We start from the raw sequence: 19,588 nt of genomic DNA, 5'->3' as shown, positions 1-19,588 counted from the left end.
CCCTAAAATGCTGCCAAACAGGTTCCTATAATTTCTGCGTTTAGTGCCAAACGATGTTCTGTTTGCCATTTCATTGACGAAGATAGTCTAGCACAGGACAGGTGATGACAAACCACATTTGGGTGTGGAGGTTAGTGTCCTGGGAGTGCCAGATTTACAAGCCTCCGTGTCACTTTTGTGATTAAGTGACGTAACTGCCGTTCCTAAATCCTGAAGAGGGTCGGTTTAGAATGAGAATTTATTGTTTCGGGTCTAGGGGTAAAATACGGATGCAAGTCTGCAGCTTCTTTATGAAAATGTAAAGAACACTTTAAAAACGTATTGTATGTCAGACTTCAGAAGACTCACTGAAACACTAAAATACTTACAGAAAATAATGACATAGGCTACATGCATACGTTTCTATTTTACAACTTATATAACCAAAATTCTAAATAGAGCTTGTTTAACCCATATGTGAGGCCGAATGTATTTTTTAACATCTGTCTCTATTATTTCCCCCTGTTATTACTGTCATGTGTCCAATCTATCTGTGTTGTACAGTCTACAGTATGCATTCGCTTTGCACTGTATTTTTTGCAAACAAATTGGGAATACTCTGGCCAGTCGAGACGAGACGAGACCTTTAAGTATAGACCTTTGGATTTGGTCACGTGGTACAGTACCACTCCAACCTGCCTTCTCGCAGCTAGCTGTCCGGTCTTGCGATTATAAAAGGTAACAATTTTCTGCAGGATTGCATCATGTCAGTAGTTACAGTTGCCCAATTTCTCAACCGATTATAATGTCAACCACCCCACGAAAAAAAAATAAGTGATCGTTTTGTTTTTGTTTAGTTATCTTCTTTAATAGGGAAATGACAGCGACGGGCACATCGTAAAGCGACATAGGCCCTATCTGATCACATTCTCAACATTAGACTACAGCTGATTTTATGAATGGCTCGATAAGACGTCGGACACTTTGTTAAATTATTTCCGGATTCTTTGTGAAAGCGTTACCTAGTGACTGACGATATGAGCGAAATATACAGCAACGTGCCATCGGGATTTGAGAAGATTACAGTCAATAAAGTGCAGAGCACAAGACCGCCTCCTAATCTGTCTGTTAAGAAGGGATGGTCAGTTGTATACCGTGCACTAGTTGAATGAAATCGGACTCGGTTTTACATAAGGGTGGGATCTCTTCGGATGTGTTGACGTGTATAGGCTGAACAAAACAGAGCCTTACTTTTGATTATTATACCAACCATGTCAAAGTTTTCTTTTTTGTAGTAGTAGTAGACAAGTAGACTGATACTGTGTTCTTGTGTGTCCCAATTCTGTCACTTTTTCACTTATTGAGTGATTGCATTCAGACGTTGTTAAACTAGATCATGAAATCATTTCCTCTTTCTGTCCTACAGTATGGCAGAGCCGCCCCTTTCATGTGACTGTTTTGTATCCTTGCCCCCCGGCTCTCATGACGACCACGTCATCTTCGGTAAGAACTCGGACCGTCCTCGAGATGAAGTCCAGGAGGTGGTCTACTACCCTGCTGCCTCTCACCCAGCAGGGGCCGTGGTAGAGGTATGGTCTTCCCCCCTACTGCCAGCTGGCTTTCTGGCTGGCTCTGCTGCAAACCCCACCCGTGATGCTCGTTTTTGTAAAAGTCACGGAGGAACTCACCCCGGTTAAACGAGGACAAAAGACACCATGCTGTGTGATGGAGGATGCTCAGTTAACCATCTTCAGCAAGCTCAATAAGCTAACACATAGTGGATTTTGTCCACCGTCCTGTGGCATGCGCGCTCGTAAACAATTTCATACATTCAATTTAAGTATCCACCGGAAACGTTGTCGACGTCAATGTGCTGGAATGAAGTGCCAGTGTGTGTTCATCTCTGCAGTGCACCTACGTCCAGATCCCCCAGGCAGGGCACACCCACGCCGTGGTGCTGAGCCGGCCGGCCTGGCTCTGGGGGGCCGAGATGGGGGCCAACGACCAGGGCGTCTGCATCGGTAACGAAGCGGTGTGGACCCGCGAGCCTGTGAGCCCTGGAGAGGCCCTCCTCGGGATGGACCTGGTCCGGTAAGAACCCCCCACACACACCCCCAAACACACACCCCCACACACACACCCCCACACACACACCCCCAAACACACACCCCCACACACACACCCCCAAACACACACCCCCTGTGAGCCCTGGAGAGGCCCTCTTTGGAATGGACCTGGTCCGCTAAGACCCCCCCCACACACACACACACCCCCTGTGAGCCCTGGAGAGGCCCTCCTCGGAATGGACCTGGTCCGGTAAGACACCCCCCACACACACCCCCAAACACACACCCCCTGTGAGCCCTGGAGAGGCCCTCCTCGGAATGGACCTGGTCCGGTAAGACACCCCCCACACACACCCCCAAACACACACCCCCTGTGAGGCCCTCTTTGGAATGGACCTGGTCCGGTAAGACACCCCCCACACACACCCCCAAACACACACCCCCTGTGAGCCCTGGTGAGGCCCTCTTTGGAATGGACCTGGTCCAGTAAGACCCCCCCCCCCGCACACCCACTGTGAGCTCCCGTGGAACACTTGACTGAATTCGGTGTCCGCAAAATGATCAACGAGCATTGTCTTCTTTTTGGGGGATTGTCTGTGTGTTACGTGTTGTCGACTCTGGGAGTTTTGCAAGACGACTAGAGCTAGTCAAGTAAGTGATGCTGGCTGGATTAGACTACTTGGAGGACACTAGTTTATTATTGCCTTGAGCTTGATCACTGATAAAGTTGTCTATTCTTGGTCATAAGCGTTACATGACACACCATAGGTAAAGTAGTCTGTTCTTATCCTTTTACGATCTCTATGAAGCCAGAGGGAGATTGATATTTTTATGCTCAGACATTGTGGAGTGCATCCAAACGAATCATTGTAGACAGATGTTGTTGTCTCACTATCTGTGACAGATCATTGGCCAGGAATGTCTATGGTATCAGGATACTAGGCTTTTGACATGTGACTGAATAAAATAAAAAAAAACACGTCAAATTCTTGACAAGTCAGCCATGGTGGCACCTTTCCCTGAGCTAATCTAAACCCAGTGTCTGACTGAATTCCCGGACTGAGTTTGCAAGTGACATGTGACCCAGGTGTGCTCTCTGATTGGCAGCTTAGGTCTGGAGCGTGGGGACAATGCCTGGGGGGCCTTGACGGTCATCACAGGCCTCCTGGAGGAGCACGGCCAAGGGGGGCCTTGCAGGGAAGACCCTGAGCCCTTCAGCTACCACAACACCTTTCTCCTGGTCGACCGCAACGAGGCCTGGGTCCTGGAGACCGCCGGAAAGCTGTGGGTGGCGCAGAAAGTAACAGGTGAGGCGCGGTCACAGTCACACCTGCAGGGTGTGTCATCCAACGGTAGTTTAATTTCGGGGGGGGAAGGGGGAATGGTTGTCGTGACGGAAGCGAATGAAATGCGAACGGGTGAAAATGACAACGGATAGGAGAAATCCAACGGGGGTTGTGTTTGTCGCCTGTAGAGGGGGTGAAGAACATTTCCAACCAGCTGACGATCGGGACGGAGATCTCGGCAGAGCACCCGGAGCTGCGGAGCGTGGCCCAGGCCCAGGGCTGGTGGAACGGGGAGGGGGAGTTCAACTACTCCCAGGTGTTCGGTCCTGAGAACCCCCCAGCCAGGATGGAGCTGGCCAAGCAGCGCTACAGCGGGGGCACACAGCTGCTCCAGCAGCATGATGGTGAGGGACACCGGCTGAAAAGCCACGGTGGTTGTCTCATCCAATTAACAACAATAATAATAAAACACCAGACAATTTGTTTATTATTTTTCAAAGTACTTAAAGACACGTTTCAGAGTGTACACACAGGGTAATTAACAAATGATTGAAATGGTTATTGTTGTATCCCTGATTACCACACTCACCATTCTCTCCTCCTCCCCCTCTCTTTTCCTCCCTAGGCTCCATGACAGCAGAGGTGATGATGTCCATCCTTAGAGACAAGCCTAGTGGGATCTGCATGGATTCCGGGGGATTCTGCACCACTGGTAGCATGGTATCCATCTTGCCCAGGGACCCCAGCCTGCCCTGCATACACTTCCTCACTGCCACCCCAGACCCTTCCAGGTGAGCCCCAGGGCCAGGCCCTAAACCATATCATGGCCCAGTCCCATACCAGTGTCTCCACTGCCCCCTAGGGCCTAGACCCTTGTTGACTGTTCATTGTGATCTAAAACGAATGGAAGGATTGCGTCATGTCAGTGACGCAATCAGTTACAGTTGCTCAATTGATAATGAGCCAACTCAGGAAACTAGGGAGGATTACTGTGGGATTTTAATCTCACAGAGAGTACTATCAGAGAGCTAACTTCAGATTAAGTTTTAACAACCTGTAAAGTATATACTTTCACATAATAAAGGGTGAAAAGCTAGAGATTGTTTAGGAACAACCTCCCCTGAGGTGATCTGAAAGTCCTTCAGATTCAGACTGAGATACTCTCTCCCTTTTATCTCTCTGCATCTTCTCTTTGCGAATCTCCCACCCTCAGGCAGAACTGAGTCTCTCTGTCTCTGTGTGTCTGTTCCCCCTCCCTGTTCCTTCTTCCCCTTCAACCCCCGGGTGGGGTCTTCTCTCTGGGCGGCAGGTCTATCTTCAAGCCCTTCGTCTTCTCCGAGTGCATGACCCCGGTGTCCAGGGTGGTGTCCCCGCAGTACGGCTCGGACGACCCGGCGAGGAAGCAGCCTCGCTTCCACAGCCGGGTGGATCGTCGGCACAGCCTGTACAAAGCCCACCAGGTGGCGCTTAGCAACATGGAGACCAACCCGGTGTGTAGCATTGGTAGTTAAAAACACCCATTCGTAGATAACGCACCACCGCTCTCTGTGGTGGTGTGAAATGCTGAATGGATATCACGGTGGCGTGCTAGCATGTGGGGGTCCGATGGCTGAGCGGTTAGGGAATTGGGCTTTTATTCAGACCGGAACAGTCCCTGGGACTGCATTTTAACCGTGCCAAATTACGTTGTGTCCTTGGGCAAGGCACTTCACCCTACTTGCCTCGGTGGGAATGTCCCTGTACTTACTGTAAATCGCTCTGGATAAGAGCATCTGCTAAATGACTAAATGTAAATGTGGATGGACTTTATACCGTTTGCCAATACATCTGTGTGTCTGCGCATGTGTGTCTGGGACTGGTTTAGGAGAAGGGGGACGCTCTGCAGGAGATCCTGAGGGACCTGGAGTCCCAGTGTCTGAAGGACATACTGGCCATGCTCAGTGGAGAACTGCCAGGGGAGGAGCTGGGAGACCTGTTCTTTGACTGTGTCGACACAGAGATAAAGTTCTACCAGTGAGAAGGTAGGGACCTCCATTTTGTATGCGTTTTGTTTTTGTGATATTGTTTGGAAATTCTTACCACCATTTTCCATCAAATTCATTTATTATGAAAAATAATACATCTTATTGATCTCATTAGAATGTTTTACTCATTTGTTAATTTGGTTATACAAAGTTCATCCACACAAATGCCTGGGCACATTTGTGTGGGCTGAACTGCATCTACGAGAAATATTTTTGCGTGACAGCTCCATTTTCCAAAGTTGTCTCATCTAATCATGAAACTGAATTAAAATGCTCAAGTGTTCTGGTGTAAAAGATTGACACTCAACTCACAGGAACCATCTTTTCTCTCGGTTACAGCGCCCTCATGTGGAGACTGCTTGTGCTTGCAGAACAGCAGGAGATTGACCAGGGGACTGTTCCATCCTGTGTCCCCTGTTCAGTCGGCTCCCTTCTAATGCACTCATATCCCTGACGTCATTCCATCATTCATCACAGACTAAAAGGCTTAAAGTTTCCATGTGATTGGAATATCATTAATCATCATTAATATTGTCACCTCCAGGGAACACTGACCGCACCACATTAGTGAGTATGTGAACTAGACCACACAGGTGGGTATGTAGAGCTCTGTGGTATCGCACAACTATTGTAAGTATTTGTATTTAACATGCTACTCATTGTTGCAAGTGAACAGGAGTTTGTTGACTGGCTGCCCTCTCGTGAAAGAATTAATAAAGAATGTGCTCTGTCGACTGATTTGTGATCTGATGGATGTATGTATGCAGAGAGAACCAGGACTGGATTGAGAAATGCAATGCTGTGGTTTTGGAAAGAACACATTCTGCAGCGTGTTACACTAATACAGCAAGTTACACTGTCAATGGTGGTATGTCTATCATGCACGTTACAACGGTAGGATTTTTCCAAATCCTACTATCCTTTTCAACTCGAGATATAAAGGGTTAAGTACTCCATCCTGAAGGTGGCGGTAATGATGTTTCAAAGCGGATGTGCGTCAGTTAAACAGTGGCAAAGAAGAAAACAGATGGCGTAGAAGACGATGAACACGGTGGACATAGTAAATAATGTGATTGAAATGTCATACATTTCGAAACGAAGCCAAAATACCTCAATAATTTTGTTTGCAGTTCAAGCACTGTTATAGGATAGTTGTTCAATCCACGAATAAGAAACGGAAGAACTGGCAAGAAAAGCCTGCAAAACTATAAATGTCGGTTAAAAGTATTCGACAAAAAAGGTAAACAGACTTGCCTTTTTTCTTCCTGTTTGTATTGATTCTTCATTAATCATCAGCCAAACGTTTACGAGCTTGAAGGAGATACATGCACGTATCTGCGCTTCTTCTGTCAGTGCAGAACGTGACATGAAAGCCCATCTCTACTAACTTTTGCCACAATGAACGTAAGGGAAGCCAAGTACTATCCAAGAAGTACAATGAACGATGCTCGATATTACAACATCAATTATGGTGCAGGAGACTACACCAGCAGAGAGTGGACTGGTGGTGGGTGGGAAGATAGGGACTCCATTGATACGAGTTACAGTACAGATGCATACATGGTCCAGATGGGCGGTCCAGAAAATGAGAGTGAACCCTTGAAGGATGGAGACCCACAGAAGGATGGAAGTACTTCCCTCACCATGGACCCTGACATGGACGTAGATGGACAGCCTGTGGAACTCAACGATGACGACCAGGAGCTTTCTAGGAAGAAGAAAGAGCTGCAGTTGATTGAGGAGCAGATCATCCTCAAAAAGGCTTCCATTGCGATGAAACAAGTGGCACCTATTTTAAAGGCGATGGAAGTTGAAGAGTCGAATAAAAGAAAGTTTGCTGAAGAAGTGAAAGATGACCTCACGCAGCAGAAAATTCAAACTCAAAGCAGAAGCAAACTCAAAACCCAGTATGTTAAAGATGTACCTTTTAGAGACAGGGTGAATGGAATTTTACAAAACCGCAAGAAGACCAGAGAAAGTCCTGCAAAGGTGTGTATATTTTCATATTTCATTTTGTAGCGCTAGGATCACAGAGCTTTGCTCCGCGAAGTCGAGATGTTTCGTAATCAAAAGGGCAGATTGAAGCAGTCATAAAATGAGACTACAGTTCTTGCCTGGGTTCGAATCCATCCCAGGTCATTTCCTGCTTGTCCTCACCCTTTATCTCCCTTACATTCTTTTAAGACAGGCATCCCTATCCCTTAAAAGCGGAAAGGCCATACAAAATAAAAACCAAATGTGACTAATATCCTTGGCTTGTATTATCTTTTTTTGACCAGGCATCTGCACAGCCAACTAAAGGGTCTCCTCAGCAGACCAAAGCTCTCTTCCAGCCACCCACAATGGCAAAAAGCTTTGTGGAAAGGATGAATGCTTCTATCTTGAAAAAGGACGGGTACCTGAAGAAGAGCCCTCCAAAGCAGAAAGAGGAAGAGCATCCGTTGAAACACAGAGTGAAGGATCTGATGGAGCGGAGGTGTCATCCTGATTTTGCACCGCCGTCAAATCAAAAGGTTGCCGCCAAACACGAGTGGAGCAATCACTTGTTACTGCTTTTAGGAAAAACAAATCTGTGCTATTTTTCCGTCTGTCACATGTACTGTTAGGTATGTAGTTACTGATGGTTCCCTTGTTTCTTCAAGGTTCTCGAAGTTGAGTGTGACCGTCCCATCCAGAAACCTGTTGACCCAGACCCAGAGCAGGACCCCGCCTCCAAGGGCTTCCAGCGCTTCCTCAACATTCTCAACAGGGGCGTGGACATCGACAGGCTGGCCAAGATCGTCAACGACATTCCGTGTGAAGATGGGGAGCTCGGACATCTCCAGCCTGAAGGGAGTGGCCAAGGGTCCCACGGTGGAGCTCCACCACGGCAAGGGTCCCACGGCGGAGCTCCACCACGGCAAGGGTCCAACGGCGGAGCTCCACCACGGCAAGGGTCCCATGGCGGAGCTCCACCACGGCAGGGGTCCCACAGCAGAGCTCCACCACGGCAAGGGTCCCACAGCGGAGCTCCACCACAGGACCACAGTTGCTCCACAAGTGGAGAGAGGACGGTCGGAACAGCAGCGGACAATCACATACTCTCTCTCTTGAGAGAAAAGTCGCCCCCGAGGAACGAAACAACGGGCCGCAGGTCAGAGTCTCTCCCGGCGGAGGTGAAGAAGGACGTGAACCCCGAGGACCAGCACAAGTACGGGCAGATGCACGATCTCCTGCAGACTATCGGGCTGGACCTGGGGGCGGCTGAGGTGGGGCAGCTGTCGGACCGCATCCAGGAGAGACTGTACGGCAAGAACGGGCACACGGAGACCAAGAGAGGGAGGACAGAGGACGAGAGAAAAAGGAAGCAGAGGGACAAACAGAGGGAGAGGGAGCATTCGCAGAAACAGCACCATAGCTCTTTATCGTCAGACAGTACCAGTCCCAGCCCTCTACCGAACCGGCGTTCTCCGAGGAAGGCATCTCGGGACAGCGGCGAGGTCCACCCCGCTGTTAGAGACAGTGACTCCCGGGACAAAGATCAGGACAGTTGTTTAGAGAATTCTATGGGACAATCCATCCCGACTCTGACACGCGCCTTTCCTAGCCGACCCATGCCCTACCCTGCTCCTGCTCCTGTAGACGTGACCTCAACTTACACCGCGCCTCAGCAACCTCAATACATGGCACAGCATTTAAGCCTCCACCCCATCCCCCCTGCTTGGGGGTACACACCTAGTCCCCATGTATATTTGCCTTACACCTCACCGTATCCTCAGCATCATCCTAATCCGCCATATTACTTTGACGGCTCTCCTGCGGCCTTTAGCCACACCCAGGTATGCTACCCACCGCCTGGCTACCTTCCACCTCCAGACGCAAGCTTCCAAGGGCCAAGCCAGGCCCACTGGAATGAAACTAGCCAACCGCACGGGTGGTGACGACCCCGCCGTCTGCAGACCACTCCCGCTGCATCGAAGAAGATGAAAAAAGAGGAACAATACCTCGGAATGTTTTGCTAGGCGGGAACAAATGTGACAGTGAAACACTAACAGGAAAGAGGAGCTTCGGACTGTCACTAAGATAAGAAGTGATAAATATGTCGTGCTAATAGGTGAGGATGAACTGCCAGCAATGAGGAATTGTTGCTCCCCAGGTCCCTGTGAAGGGATCTGAGTCTCTGAAACAAAACAAAAACGAGCCAGTTAAAGAGCCGCTGAAGGGAATTGTCTGAATTATCTGTCGAGAGTGACTAGGCCATTAGTCAAATGACATTATGGTGACAAATGTTCCTATTTGACAGAATAAGGTGTTCAAATGGGAGTTGAATGTCAACAAATGTGAATTTCATATACAATTGGCGTTACCTCAAATCCCACTGTATTTTGTTATGAGTATTTAAAATGTTTTAAGTTTGTTCTAAAAAAGTGAATATATTGCCTGAAGCAAATTTATACACATTTTGTAGATGTTCCAATGTGGTTCAAATAAAAGGTTCTGACACATTGGTTTGTTTTGGTTTATCTGGCACTATTCTCACGTTATACACATCCCATCACTAGATCTGAAGTCCAGGAGAGAACAGGGTGCCTATGACGCCAGGATCCTGTTTGTGGACAAGCTCTCCCAGCTGAACGTGCCTGACTCCACCTGCAGGTGGATCACAGACTTCCTGTCTGTCAGCACGTTAAGCTGGGAACACGTCTCTGACTCCCGGTCCATCAGCACCGGATCTCCTCAGGGCTGCGTCCTTTCCCTTCTGCTCTTCTCCCTGTACACCAACAGCTGCACCTCCACCATCATTGAGTCCATCCTCACCTCCATCACCATCTGGTACGCTGCTGCCACTGCCAAGGACAAGAGCAGACTGCAGCGTATCATCCGCACTGCTGAGAAGGTGATTGGCTGCAATCTGCCTACAATCGAGGACTTGCACACCTCGAGGACCCTGAGGCGAGTGAGGAAGATTGTGGCCGACTCCTCCCACCCTGGACACTGTTCCAGCTACTCCCCTCAGGCGGAAGGCTGTGGTCCATCGGGACCAAAACTTCCCGCCATAAGAACAGTTTCTTCCCATCCGCTGCTGGCCTCTTCAACAAGGCCAAGGACTCGCACTGAGAACACTTTTTCTATATTTATAATTCACCACCTTTTTGAACAATTCATTTTGCACTATGCTTCCCGATTTAATCTTTTAACATTTCATATTCTATATTTTATATTTACATTGTTTATCTCTTTAGGACATGTTTAACTCTTTAGTATTGGACTTAAAAATATATATGTATATTTTTTTAATTAAGATCCGTATATTTTAATTGTATGCACCTTCCTGCCACAGTAAATTTTGTGTTTGTGTTAATTTACATGGCAATAAAAACCATTCCGATTATTTGGTCATCCACCCAGACGGTGGCGGTAGTGCTTAATCATTGTTATGTTTTTCTCATGTAGCACCAAAGGAAGCCTTACTTTAGCCAGCCAGCTGCTATGTAAAGTAGCCATTGGGATAGATATTTGTTAGATATTATCAAGTTTTGTTATGGAAAACATGTCGCATGTCATATTAAGTATGACATTTTCAACATAAGTCCTTTGTGGCTTCGTTTTCCTGAAAATAACGATATTTGTGAGTGGCCTGTGAAATTCCACAGTCGAAACTTCGCTTGAAAGGTGTACTGTAGGAGGTAAACAATGATTTACATCTATTTTATTGTAATGGTGAGATACCTATACCTTCTCTCTGTTTACTGTGTAATGTTCAAGCGCAATATCCTGTTGTTAAAGCGTTAATACTCACGTTGTATTTTATTTGGGTATTATATTGGTTAATTCAATTCTCGAGTTATGGCTAATGAAATTCTGCTTAACATTTTCATCTGCATGGAGTGAATACATACAAAGCCATGTAGCTAGTTAGTAAGCACTCTCATTTTGCTTTGTAGTGAACGTTTTCAACACATTTCAACTTGGAGGCAATTAAACCAAAGGTGTCTGAATAAGACATGTCTAAATGGAGGGCGATTGGAACACCTCAGCCATGGTCGTTGGATGACGCTGAGGAAAGGACCGGGAACGGACGTTCGATGCCCAGCAGCAACACTGGAAAACCCTACACCCGCCCAGGGTGGAGTAGTGGGGGGAGGGAGTGCAGAGACCCCCTTGATGGGAGTCAGAACACACATCTCTACAGAGACAGAGGAAGAGATGCGTTCAGGCTGAGGGATCCCATGAGAGAGAGACATCCGGGAATGGAGACTGACCCGGAATGGGAGAGAGGTCTGAGGAGCGGGAGGGAGAGAGATCGAATATTTCAGAGGGATTCAGTGAGGGAGGAGAATCCAGTGTGCGTTGGCAGCGCTGCCTTCATCCCAGGCCTGGACGTAGGGCTATACGGAGAAGCTGTAGACGGGGGCGTGTTGGAACTCAGTGAGGGGGACCAGGAGCTCGCCAGGAAGAAGAAGGAGCTGCTGTTGATCGAACAGGAGATCCTGCGCAAGAAAACGTTCATTGCTGAAAAAGCACAAGGTGGTTTGCCTCTAGAAGAAAGAGTGAACGCCATCTTAAACAAGAGGAGGAGGTGGCAGGAATACCCTTCTAGGGTAAGCTCTACTTACTGCATTTTATTTAGGAAGTTACCATCTAAGTAGGTTTAATAAATGACAAGATGCCAGTATTATAATGTTTGTTTCTTTTACAGACACTGTTACAAAAGCAAAAATCAATCCTTATTAAGTGACTAACACACTCTGCTACCAGGCGTTAACCAAATTAAATCTACAATTTTGACCAGGTCTCTTCCAAGCCGGTTGCTTGTCAGAAAAGCCTCGACCAGTCACCCAGAAGGTTCCGAAGCTTTCTGGAGAGGAGGAATAATTCCATCTTGAGCGAAGATCTAAAGGGCGGCTTTTGTTCGGAGTACAAAGAAGAACCTCCAGTGAAACGCAGAGTGACAGCTTTGATGCACCATCGTCGCAGTACGTTGCTTGCAACATCGAACGACAAGGTACGCGTCATTCCTTCTGGAACCTTATATTTATTTCTAGCATTTAACCCACGATGTTGTCTGTTTCATATGTAATTTAGAACAAAGACCTAACAAACCCAATAGTGTATGTTGTATGGTTGTAAAGGTCATGAGTCCTTATGTTTTCTTGATGGTGTACTTCATGATTGGTCTCCTTGTGTCCGTCTCATCCAGAACCCCGTTGGCCCAGACCCAGAGCAGGATCCCGCCGCCAAGGGCTTCCAGCGCTTCATCAACATTCTCAACAGGGGCGTCGACATCGACAGGCTGGCCAAGATCGTCAACGGTGATTCCGACGGACGTGGGAATCCCCTGCCTCCCTGCTCGCCTTCCCCTCTGGACATCCAGTCTCAAGGGTCCCACAGGAGCGACAGCCAAGGGAGAGACCACTTTGGAGCCCCTCGGAGAGACCACTTTGGAGCTCCTCGGAGAGACCACGGCCGCTCCCCCAGCGGAGAGAGATGGATGGAGCTTACCGGCTTGGACGGATCCCAGGTCAAGCACCACAGTCGCTCCCTGTCGCCACTCACTAACAGTGCAACCGGCAGCCATGTTGGCTCTCGCACTCGATCCAGGTCTCCAGGTCCGGTGGAACGCCGGAAGGAACCGGGGCTTGAGAATGAGCTGAGTCATGGGCAACTCCAAGGCCTCCTGCAGACCATCGGGCTGACCCTGGGGGAGGAGGAGCTAGGCCGGCTGACTGACCGCACCCAGGAGAGGCTGTTTGGGAGGAAGGAGGACAAGGAGAGGCTGTTGGGGAAGAAAGAGGACAAGGACAAGGAGAGGCTCAAGGAGCGTTTGCTGGAACTTCACAGGTGTTCGTCCTCGTCCTCGAGTAGTCCCGGCCCCAGCCCCCCTCACCAGCTGCACTCTTCAGACAAGGCTTCCAGGGACATCAGAGAGAGGAGTCGCACCTCTGCAGACACACACTCACGAGACAGAGATAGGGACAGAGATGGAGACCGAAAAAGAGATGGAGATAGAGACCGAAAAAGAGATGGAGATAGAGACCGAAAAAGAGATGGAGATAGAGACAGAAACAGAGATGGAGATAGAGACAGAAAAAGAGATGGGAATAGGAATAGAGATAGAAACAGAGATGGAGAGAGTGATAGAGACAGGGATAAAGATAGAGAAAGAGGTAAAAACAGGGACAGAGACAGGAGCAAGGACAGAGAAAGAATCGGGGACAAAGACAGAAATGGAGACCGACACGAAAACAGGAGCAGATCGAGGGAAGCCACTGATGGTCAATACCCCACAAACCTACCTTACCCATACCCCTACCCTCCTCCTGTGATTCCCTCTTACACTACAGCCCACAACGCCCAATACACTGCATGTCTCAGTAGGCACTATCCCGGGGCGAGTCTCCCTAACTGGGGCTTCCCACCTGGCGTCATGCCCCCCTCCCCTTACCCCTCTGGGTATCCTCCTCCAAACCCTGTCAATCCTTTGCATTATTATAATGAGCTTTCAGCAGCTTCTACCCATACAGACGCATACAACCAGCTCACTGCCTACGTAGAGCCAGAGGACTTCAGCGAGTTGTTCAATCCGGACCTTTCGTTGAGTGAAGGCCAGGAGATGGATCACCTGAGGCCCCGCTGTCTTCTGGAGCCCCAGATGAAAACGAGCAACAAGAATGTGAACACGCTGGTGGTGGTAAAGAAGAAGGTCAACAAATCAAAGAAGACCCAGAAAAGGGTCGAGTATCAGAAAGTTCGGTGGCAAAGGAGGTTCAGTCTGGGTCTGGTGGGTCGTGGGGGTTCTCAGGGGAATGCACGGGGCCCCCAGCACACCACAAACCCCCAGGCCTTCAGCACATCTGGGCCCCAGGCCTTCAGCACATCCGGGCCCCAGGCCTTCAGCACACCCGGGCCCCAGGCCTTCAGCTCTCCAGGGCCCCAGGCCTTCCGTTTACCAGAGCCCCAAGCCCCTACTCAGGGGGTCCGTGGTCTAGCAGCCACACAGCAGAACACACAGATCCATCACGAGAAACCCCTGCTTCTCTCAGAGAAAAGAATTATGACTGAAGAGGAGATGAAGGCTCAACTGAAGAAAAAGGTTTGTGATACTTTTGAAGCTAATGATTTGTATTGTATAGATAGATCTTGTGTCATTGTTTAATGTATCCACATTGGGATGAATCAACAATTTTCTGTCTCCGCAGCACTTTGAATCCCAGTGTATCAATTGAGACTTATTAATAAATTAACAGTGGATTAATGTAGAACAGGCTTTTCACACCACTTGTCGTTCAAAGTGTTATTATCGAGTAGGTGCTGGATTTGATGATTTGCGTGTCTGTCATTTTTTAGCTTGCAGAGTTCAACCTGAAGATGAAGCAGAATCCAATTCAACCGAAAGAAACCGTCTCAATGGCTGACGAAATGGACTAGGCTAACCTAAAACGCAAGTGTACGTTGCCTTCAACACCCTAGCCTTCTGTCACTGCCTCTACTATGTCAGCGGAAACTGTCATTGAACATTTTGATTCAGTCATGTCTGTATTTCACAAGATACTCCTACGACATCCTGCAAACCATATAACCAATCGGCATCAACTATGTAACATACACATGTTTTACAACACATGACTTTAACCACACAATCTTTTTACACTAGTAGTTGGTCTTTATCTACATTATTAGAATGGGATAGGATAAGTGTTGAATGGCAGTTCTATATTCATGTTAATCATTACCCAATAACTATGAACAGGTTTTTAATACCCATCTCTGAAATGTAGACTATTTTCATAGAATCTCTAGATTTTGTAAAGGCTGTGATTTCTATAAATTTGTGTGCAATGCATTTTTTTTTTTTTTACATTTGGATCTCATACTGTACCATGCGTGTCACAAATTTTATTACACGTATTGAATACGGAAAATACAATCCTGTATTGTAACATACATCTGGGGTTCTGCTGAGCAAAACCAAGTCAAATACAAATAAATTAAACTATTCAAAAAGGAGTCTTTTAAAACACCCCGATCTAATGCATCACATTTTCTCGAGTGCACATTTCTTATTCTCTACAACGCTTCGAAGTGTGTGTGTGGGTGTGTGTGTGTGTGTGTGTGTGTGTGTGTGTGTTTGTGTGTGTGTGGGGACGGTGGCGGTGTTCAGAGTTCGTCCTTCACTTCCTCACACAGGCAGGCTTGCCGCTGGCTGTTCATGTAGGGTCTACAGCCCAGAGTCCACACAGTGTTGAACAGAGTGTCAGCCACCGCCTCACAGGCTGCCAACAGACACACATAATGAGTCAGAGGGACATTGGTACACAATCAGTACAACTGGAAACACTGACCTATATATTTGGAAGTACACCTAAATATTACAAAAATGTCGATATTAAGGTGAGGTTTATGAATAGGTTTTTTGCCTTACAAGAAAGTAAAAATTAAACAAAGTAAATGGAAATATATAGATAATTTAAATGACAGTCAAGATGTGCTCGTGTCATCATCTTACTGACCTTCGACCTTTGACACGAAACCGAGGCTTTTCTTGAGGTCTGAGCAGATGCTGTGGAGGCAGAAGCGGAACTTGGAGTCGCAGCGGTACTTGTTGGAGCCGCAGGTGTCATAACACATGTCCAGCTGATTACAGCACTTAGTCATGGCAGGGATGCCCAGATCCACCTGGAAACGGGGCGCAGGTGGTGAGTCAAATATACATCATCAAGATGGGAGATGTATGACTTTTCTTTCCCCTCATTGTTTCAGCAAAACTAAAGTGCACAGGTACCTCAACTTCGAATTTGAAAGCCGGAAAGATGTGTTTTACGTGTGCTTGTATGTGTGACTGTGTGTGTGTGTCCTGTCCTCTTAAGTATACACACCCCATTGGGCACAGGGAGCCCCATGAAGTAAGAGCTGCACCCGTTCGGCTCCGCCATCTGGTAATCTGGTCGAGGGACAGGAGCTTTGCCTGAGGGAAACAGGGCCATGCCATCAACAGTATGACAGGCAAAGATAACCGATTGTCAGGTAGAAGACCTGGGAGAAAGGCCGCGAGGTAAACAGTGAGAACACAGCTGGCCCACATAACATGGTTGATATACAGATAGAGATAGCAGCAGGTTACACGGACATCTATCATAGTCTCCTCACATGCCATCTCATGATATCTAGTATCTTACTCTACCCACTCATCATGGCTCATAGTCCACTTTAAGGCCATTTGTGGCTGAGGGATAACTATCTGTTGATAAAGAGTGTTTAGAACTAGAGGAATTCACGATGCTCGCCTTCCTCTACTAGGTTATAAAGATATATTTTATGACTTCAAGTTCAGTACATAGATAAGTGGTTAAGATGTGAAAACATTTCTTTTGGCATTTTCGTTTGCTTTGCCTACTAGCCGCTGTTAATGTCAGGGTGACCATAAGAGGACGTCTGGATTGGGCATACCAAAGGTAAATGAACGATACAACCCATAGACAAGCCATAAAATGTTCCCCAGGAAGATCCAAAGTCATTTTTGAACGAGACTCACCAAAGCGACAGCGGTACTGGCACACGCCATCTCGCCCCCCCAGTAGCTCCAGCATCGAATCAAAGTATCCATTGACTGCCTCAAAGCTGCCTCTGAGGGAGTTCAGGCCCCAATCAGAGTCCTCTTCCTCAGCCTGTGGATCAGCTTGTCCTGCCTCTGGTGGAGGGGCGTCGGTCTCCTGGCCGGACGCTCCATGGATGCAGAGGCCCAGAATCAATAGGAGGGAGAGGGGCGCCCTGTAAAACATACTGTAGGTTTTGTACGGCAGGAGAGATAGACACTCTGAGCTGGTGGTCCTGGGAGTTCAGATGGGGAGAGTGTCCTAAGCAGAAACACATGGAGAGTGACTGTGTTTTAGTGGTGTAGCCACCCTGACCTGGACTTTGAGCCCACTCAAGGACAGTCTCCACTGTGGAAGAGCAAAGGTTACCCTGCTATCTGAGATTGTATGTTTCTTTTTTTCTTTTCTTTTTTTTAATGATTAGTTGCTCAAAATGTGTTGATTGTTTTCAAATAGTTGTTTCTTTGAATACTATTGTGACAAGCATTTGCAACCAAAGAGTTCAACTATGTAAAAATGGATGATGTCATGCACTTTAATGACTCAAGTCAGGAAATTCTTCAAGGTTATTGATATTTGTCTTGAATTTCAGTAGGCCTACCAAAATCCAATGACTTGGATAATGTTGTGTTATTATACTTGTTCAAGTATTTTACATCTTTGAAAAACAAACTAATTTTCTGTCTCAGAAATCAAATGGGCTTTTATTTTGAAAGTAGGCGGCAACTGAGTGAACATGTGCACGGAAGTAGAGAACGACAACTACAAGATGATGCTCTGATGCTACCTCAACTTGCTTCAGAAGAGCAAGTAGAAAGTTAGCATTGTTTTGACAAACGAAGTCGAAACATTTGCATTTCAGATAATGAATGCATCTTAATGATACGTGGATAGTGAAAGTAACAGGGAAACAATGGAATAAATCCAGGTATTAGAAAAGCGCGAGCTAAACAGTGTCAGTAGCATAGTTGTTTACTTCTGAATTGAAACGTCTAGCTTGCTACCTAACAATATTAGTTCAACCAAACTTACAATTAGATTCAATCTAGTCGACAGAACGAGACAAGGAGTATGGCATTTGCTAACCTCTTCACCAGTATCCCAAATGATGTCACATCTCCACGTGAACCTGCTTCTTTTGAGCGGTATGTTGCTAGGCGATGCGATAGAATAGCAAGGTAGTACAGTATACTATATGTTTTTGCTTTCATGCTGTTTGTTTCTGTCTACTATCTAATTAAGGGAGGACGGCGAACTGGAACCAGATGAGCTGGATAAAGACAATGGGGAGACGAACAAGACTAGAAATAGATATTTGCTGAGTAGTCAGCAGGGTGCCTCCAAAATGAAGAAGAAAAGAGCCAGGCAGAGTTTTAGTAGTGCTCTTCCAAAGGTAATCTCAAGGCACATTCATTAATGGATGCCATTTGCACTAATGCGCTCCATACAAACCAGAGCAAGCAATATTGTATGTGTCACCATCACTTTTTGTCATGGAGATCCGTTTAATGTTCTGATTTGCTGTGTTTCTCTCACAGGGTCCAACTAAAAAGGTAAGGGATAATGCGTCTAATGCTTATTTCAGTGACTTAGCCTCCAGGGCCAGAGACTACCACATGAAGAGGAACGACTATAAGCAACCAGGCATCGACTTCAGCAGAGAACTGGACAACTATAACCGTGTTAAACTAGCAAATCAGTGCAGCAGTCAGACTGAGGACCCTGCCCAGAACAATGGTGTCCAGCAAAAAGACAGAAGCGTCCAAAATGAAGATAATCAACAACAACAACAGCAGAAGAAGAAGAAGAAGAAAAAGAAGAAGAAGAAGAAATGGGATATGGAACAGCAGAGTCAAACCAACTGGAGAGGAAACCCTACTGAAAGAGGTGGCCATCAAGCTCACCAGTCAAGACATTTTTCTTCCATGAGAGGAAGGGGTTTCTCCAATAAAGGTGGACAGTGGGATGACAGAGGCCAAGACGGGTCTAGCAAAGGCAGTAATTCACCCCGGGAGCAGCAGGATGGATCCAGGAATGGAGGTGGAAGGAAAGAGCAGATGGGCCGCTTTCAAAATACGAAGCGCTTTCAGAGAAATGGTCGGGGGTTCCGTGGCGGCAGGAGGCAGTTTGAGCAGGTATGTCAAGTTTCAGAAAACTCAGTATCCATGTGAATTCTAAGGGAGTCAGATGGCTGAGCGGTGAGGGAATCGGGTTAGTAATCTGAAGGTTGCCAGTTCGATTCCCGGTCATGCCAACTGATGTTGTGTCCTTGGGCAAGGCACTTCACCCTACTTGCCACGGGGGAATGTCCCTGTACTTACTGTAAGTCGCTCTGGTTAAGAGCGTCTGCTAAATGACTAAATGTAAATGTAAGCTCACTAAGCTGGATGATTTTACTAGTCCCATTTGTTTTTTCCACAGGAAAATGTGGTGGAGCGAAAGCGGGTGATGACACAGGAGTTCAAGGACCAGAATGTGATCGAGAAGGATGGGAGATTCATCTGTCGACATTTTCTTTTGGGAAAGTGCATCAAGGCAAGTTGCTAATGGTGTAAACCAGCCATGATTAGACATTTGGCAGTGGAAAACTTAGCTGATCAAAGTTATAATGTACCGAAATAATAATGTAGGACTACAAGTGATGGTGGGGAGGGACAATT

At 47.1% G+C, this 19,588-nt stretch overlaps 5 protein-coding genes across 6 annotated transcripts; 4 read left to right on the top strand and 1 right to left on the bottom strand.

Annotated features, from left to right (window-relative positions):
- Positions 1-684: 684 nt before the first annotated feature.
- scrn2 (secernin 2) lies at positions 685-6,089 on the top strand. The gene is made up of 9 exons (XM_067259369.1): positions 685-717; positions 1,406-1,568; positions 1,889-2,070; positions 3,153-3,352; positions 3,520-3,735; positions 3,957-4,122; positions 4,641-4,821; positions 5,196-5,352; positions 5,695-6,089. The coding sequence occupies exons 2-8, from the start codon at positions 1,407-1,409 to the stop codon at positions 5,346-5,348; spliced, it is 1,260 nt and encodes a 419-aa protein (XP_067115470.1). The 5' UTR covers positions 685-717; position 1,406; the 3' UTR covers positions 5,349-5,352; positions 5,695-6,089.
- A 388-nt stretch (positions 6,090-6,477) lies between these two features.
- LOC136965415 (serine/arginine repetitive matrix protein 1-like) lies at positions 6,478-9,932 on the top strand. Of its 2 annotated transcripts, XR_010879291.1 has the most exons (4): positions 6,478-7,344; positions 7,635-7,868; positions 7,998-9,448; positions 9,897-9,932. XR_010879291.1 is itself a non-coding variant. In XM_067259557.1 (3 exons), exons 1-3 carry the CDS (start codon positions 6,754-6,756, stop codon positions 9,273-9,275), a joined length of 2,103 nt encoding a protein of 700 aa, XP_067115658.1. In that variant the 5' UTR covers positions 6,478-6,753; the 3' UTR covers positions 9,276-9,822. The 2 variants fall into 2 exon arrangements, 1 of the variants encoding a protein (XP_067115658.1); XM_067259557.1 differs by lacking the exon at positions 9,897-9,932 and having other exon boundaries at positions 7,998-9,822.
- A 937-nt stretch (positions 9,933-10,869) lies between these two features.
- Positions 10,870-14,850, top strand: LOC136965664 (uncharacterized). The gene is made up of 5 exons (XM_067259850.1): positions 10,870-11,021; positions 11,280-11,936; positions 12,128-12,340; positions 12,536-14,428; positions 14,683-14,850. Exons 2-5 carry the CDS (start codon positions 11,340-11,342, stop codon positions 14,761-14,763), a joined length of 2,784 nt encoding a protein of 927 aa, XP_067115951.1. The 5' UTR covers positions 10,870-11,021; positions 11,280-11,339; the 3' UTR covers positions 14,764-14,850.
- A 104-nt stretch (positions 14,851-14,954) lies between these two features.
- On the bottom strand, positions 14,955-17,189 carry LOC136965602 (group XIIB secretory phospholipase A2-like protein). Its single transcript, XM_067259786.1, has 4 exons — positions 16,868-17,189; positions 16,212-16,300; positions 15,846-16,011; positions 14,955-15,608 (listed from the first exon to the last, which is right to left on the bottom strand). Exons 1-4 carry the CDS (start codon positions 17,112-17,114, stop codon positions 15,493-15,495), a joined length of 618 nt encoding a protein of 205 aa, XP_067115887.1. The 5' UTR covers positions 17,115-17,189; the 3' UTR covers positions 14,955-15,492.
- Positions 17,190-17,887: 698 nt separating this feature from the next.
- Positions 17,888-19,475, top strand: LOC136965663 (zinc finger CCCH domain-containing protein 6-like). The gene is made up of 4 exons (XM_067259849.1): positions 17,888-18,073; positions 18,171-18,321; positions 18,467-19,063; positions 19,350-19,475. Exons 1-4 carry the CDS (start codon positions 18,000-18,002, stop codon positions 19,473-19,475), a joined length of 948 nt encoding a protein of 315 aa, XP_067115950.1. The 5' UTR covers positions 17,888-17,999.
- Positions 19,476-19,588: the final 113 nt, after the last annotated feature.

Source organism: Osmerus mordax, chromosome 21, assembly GCF_038355195.1.
Source record: "Osmerus mordax isolate fOsmMor3 chromosome 21, fOsmMor3.pri, whole genome shotgun sequence".
Lineage (NCBI taxonomy): Eukaryota > Metazoa > Chordata > Actinopteri > Osmeriformes > Osmeridae > Osmerus > Osmerus mordax.
Note: the sequence above shows the minus strand (reverse complement) of the source record. Positions and strands in the feature narration are given on the sequence as shown.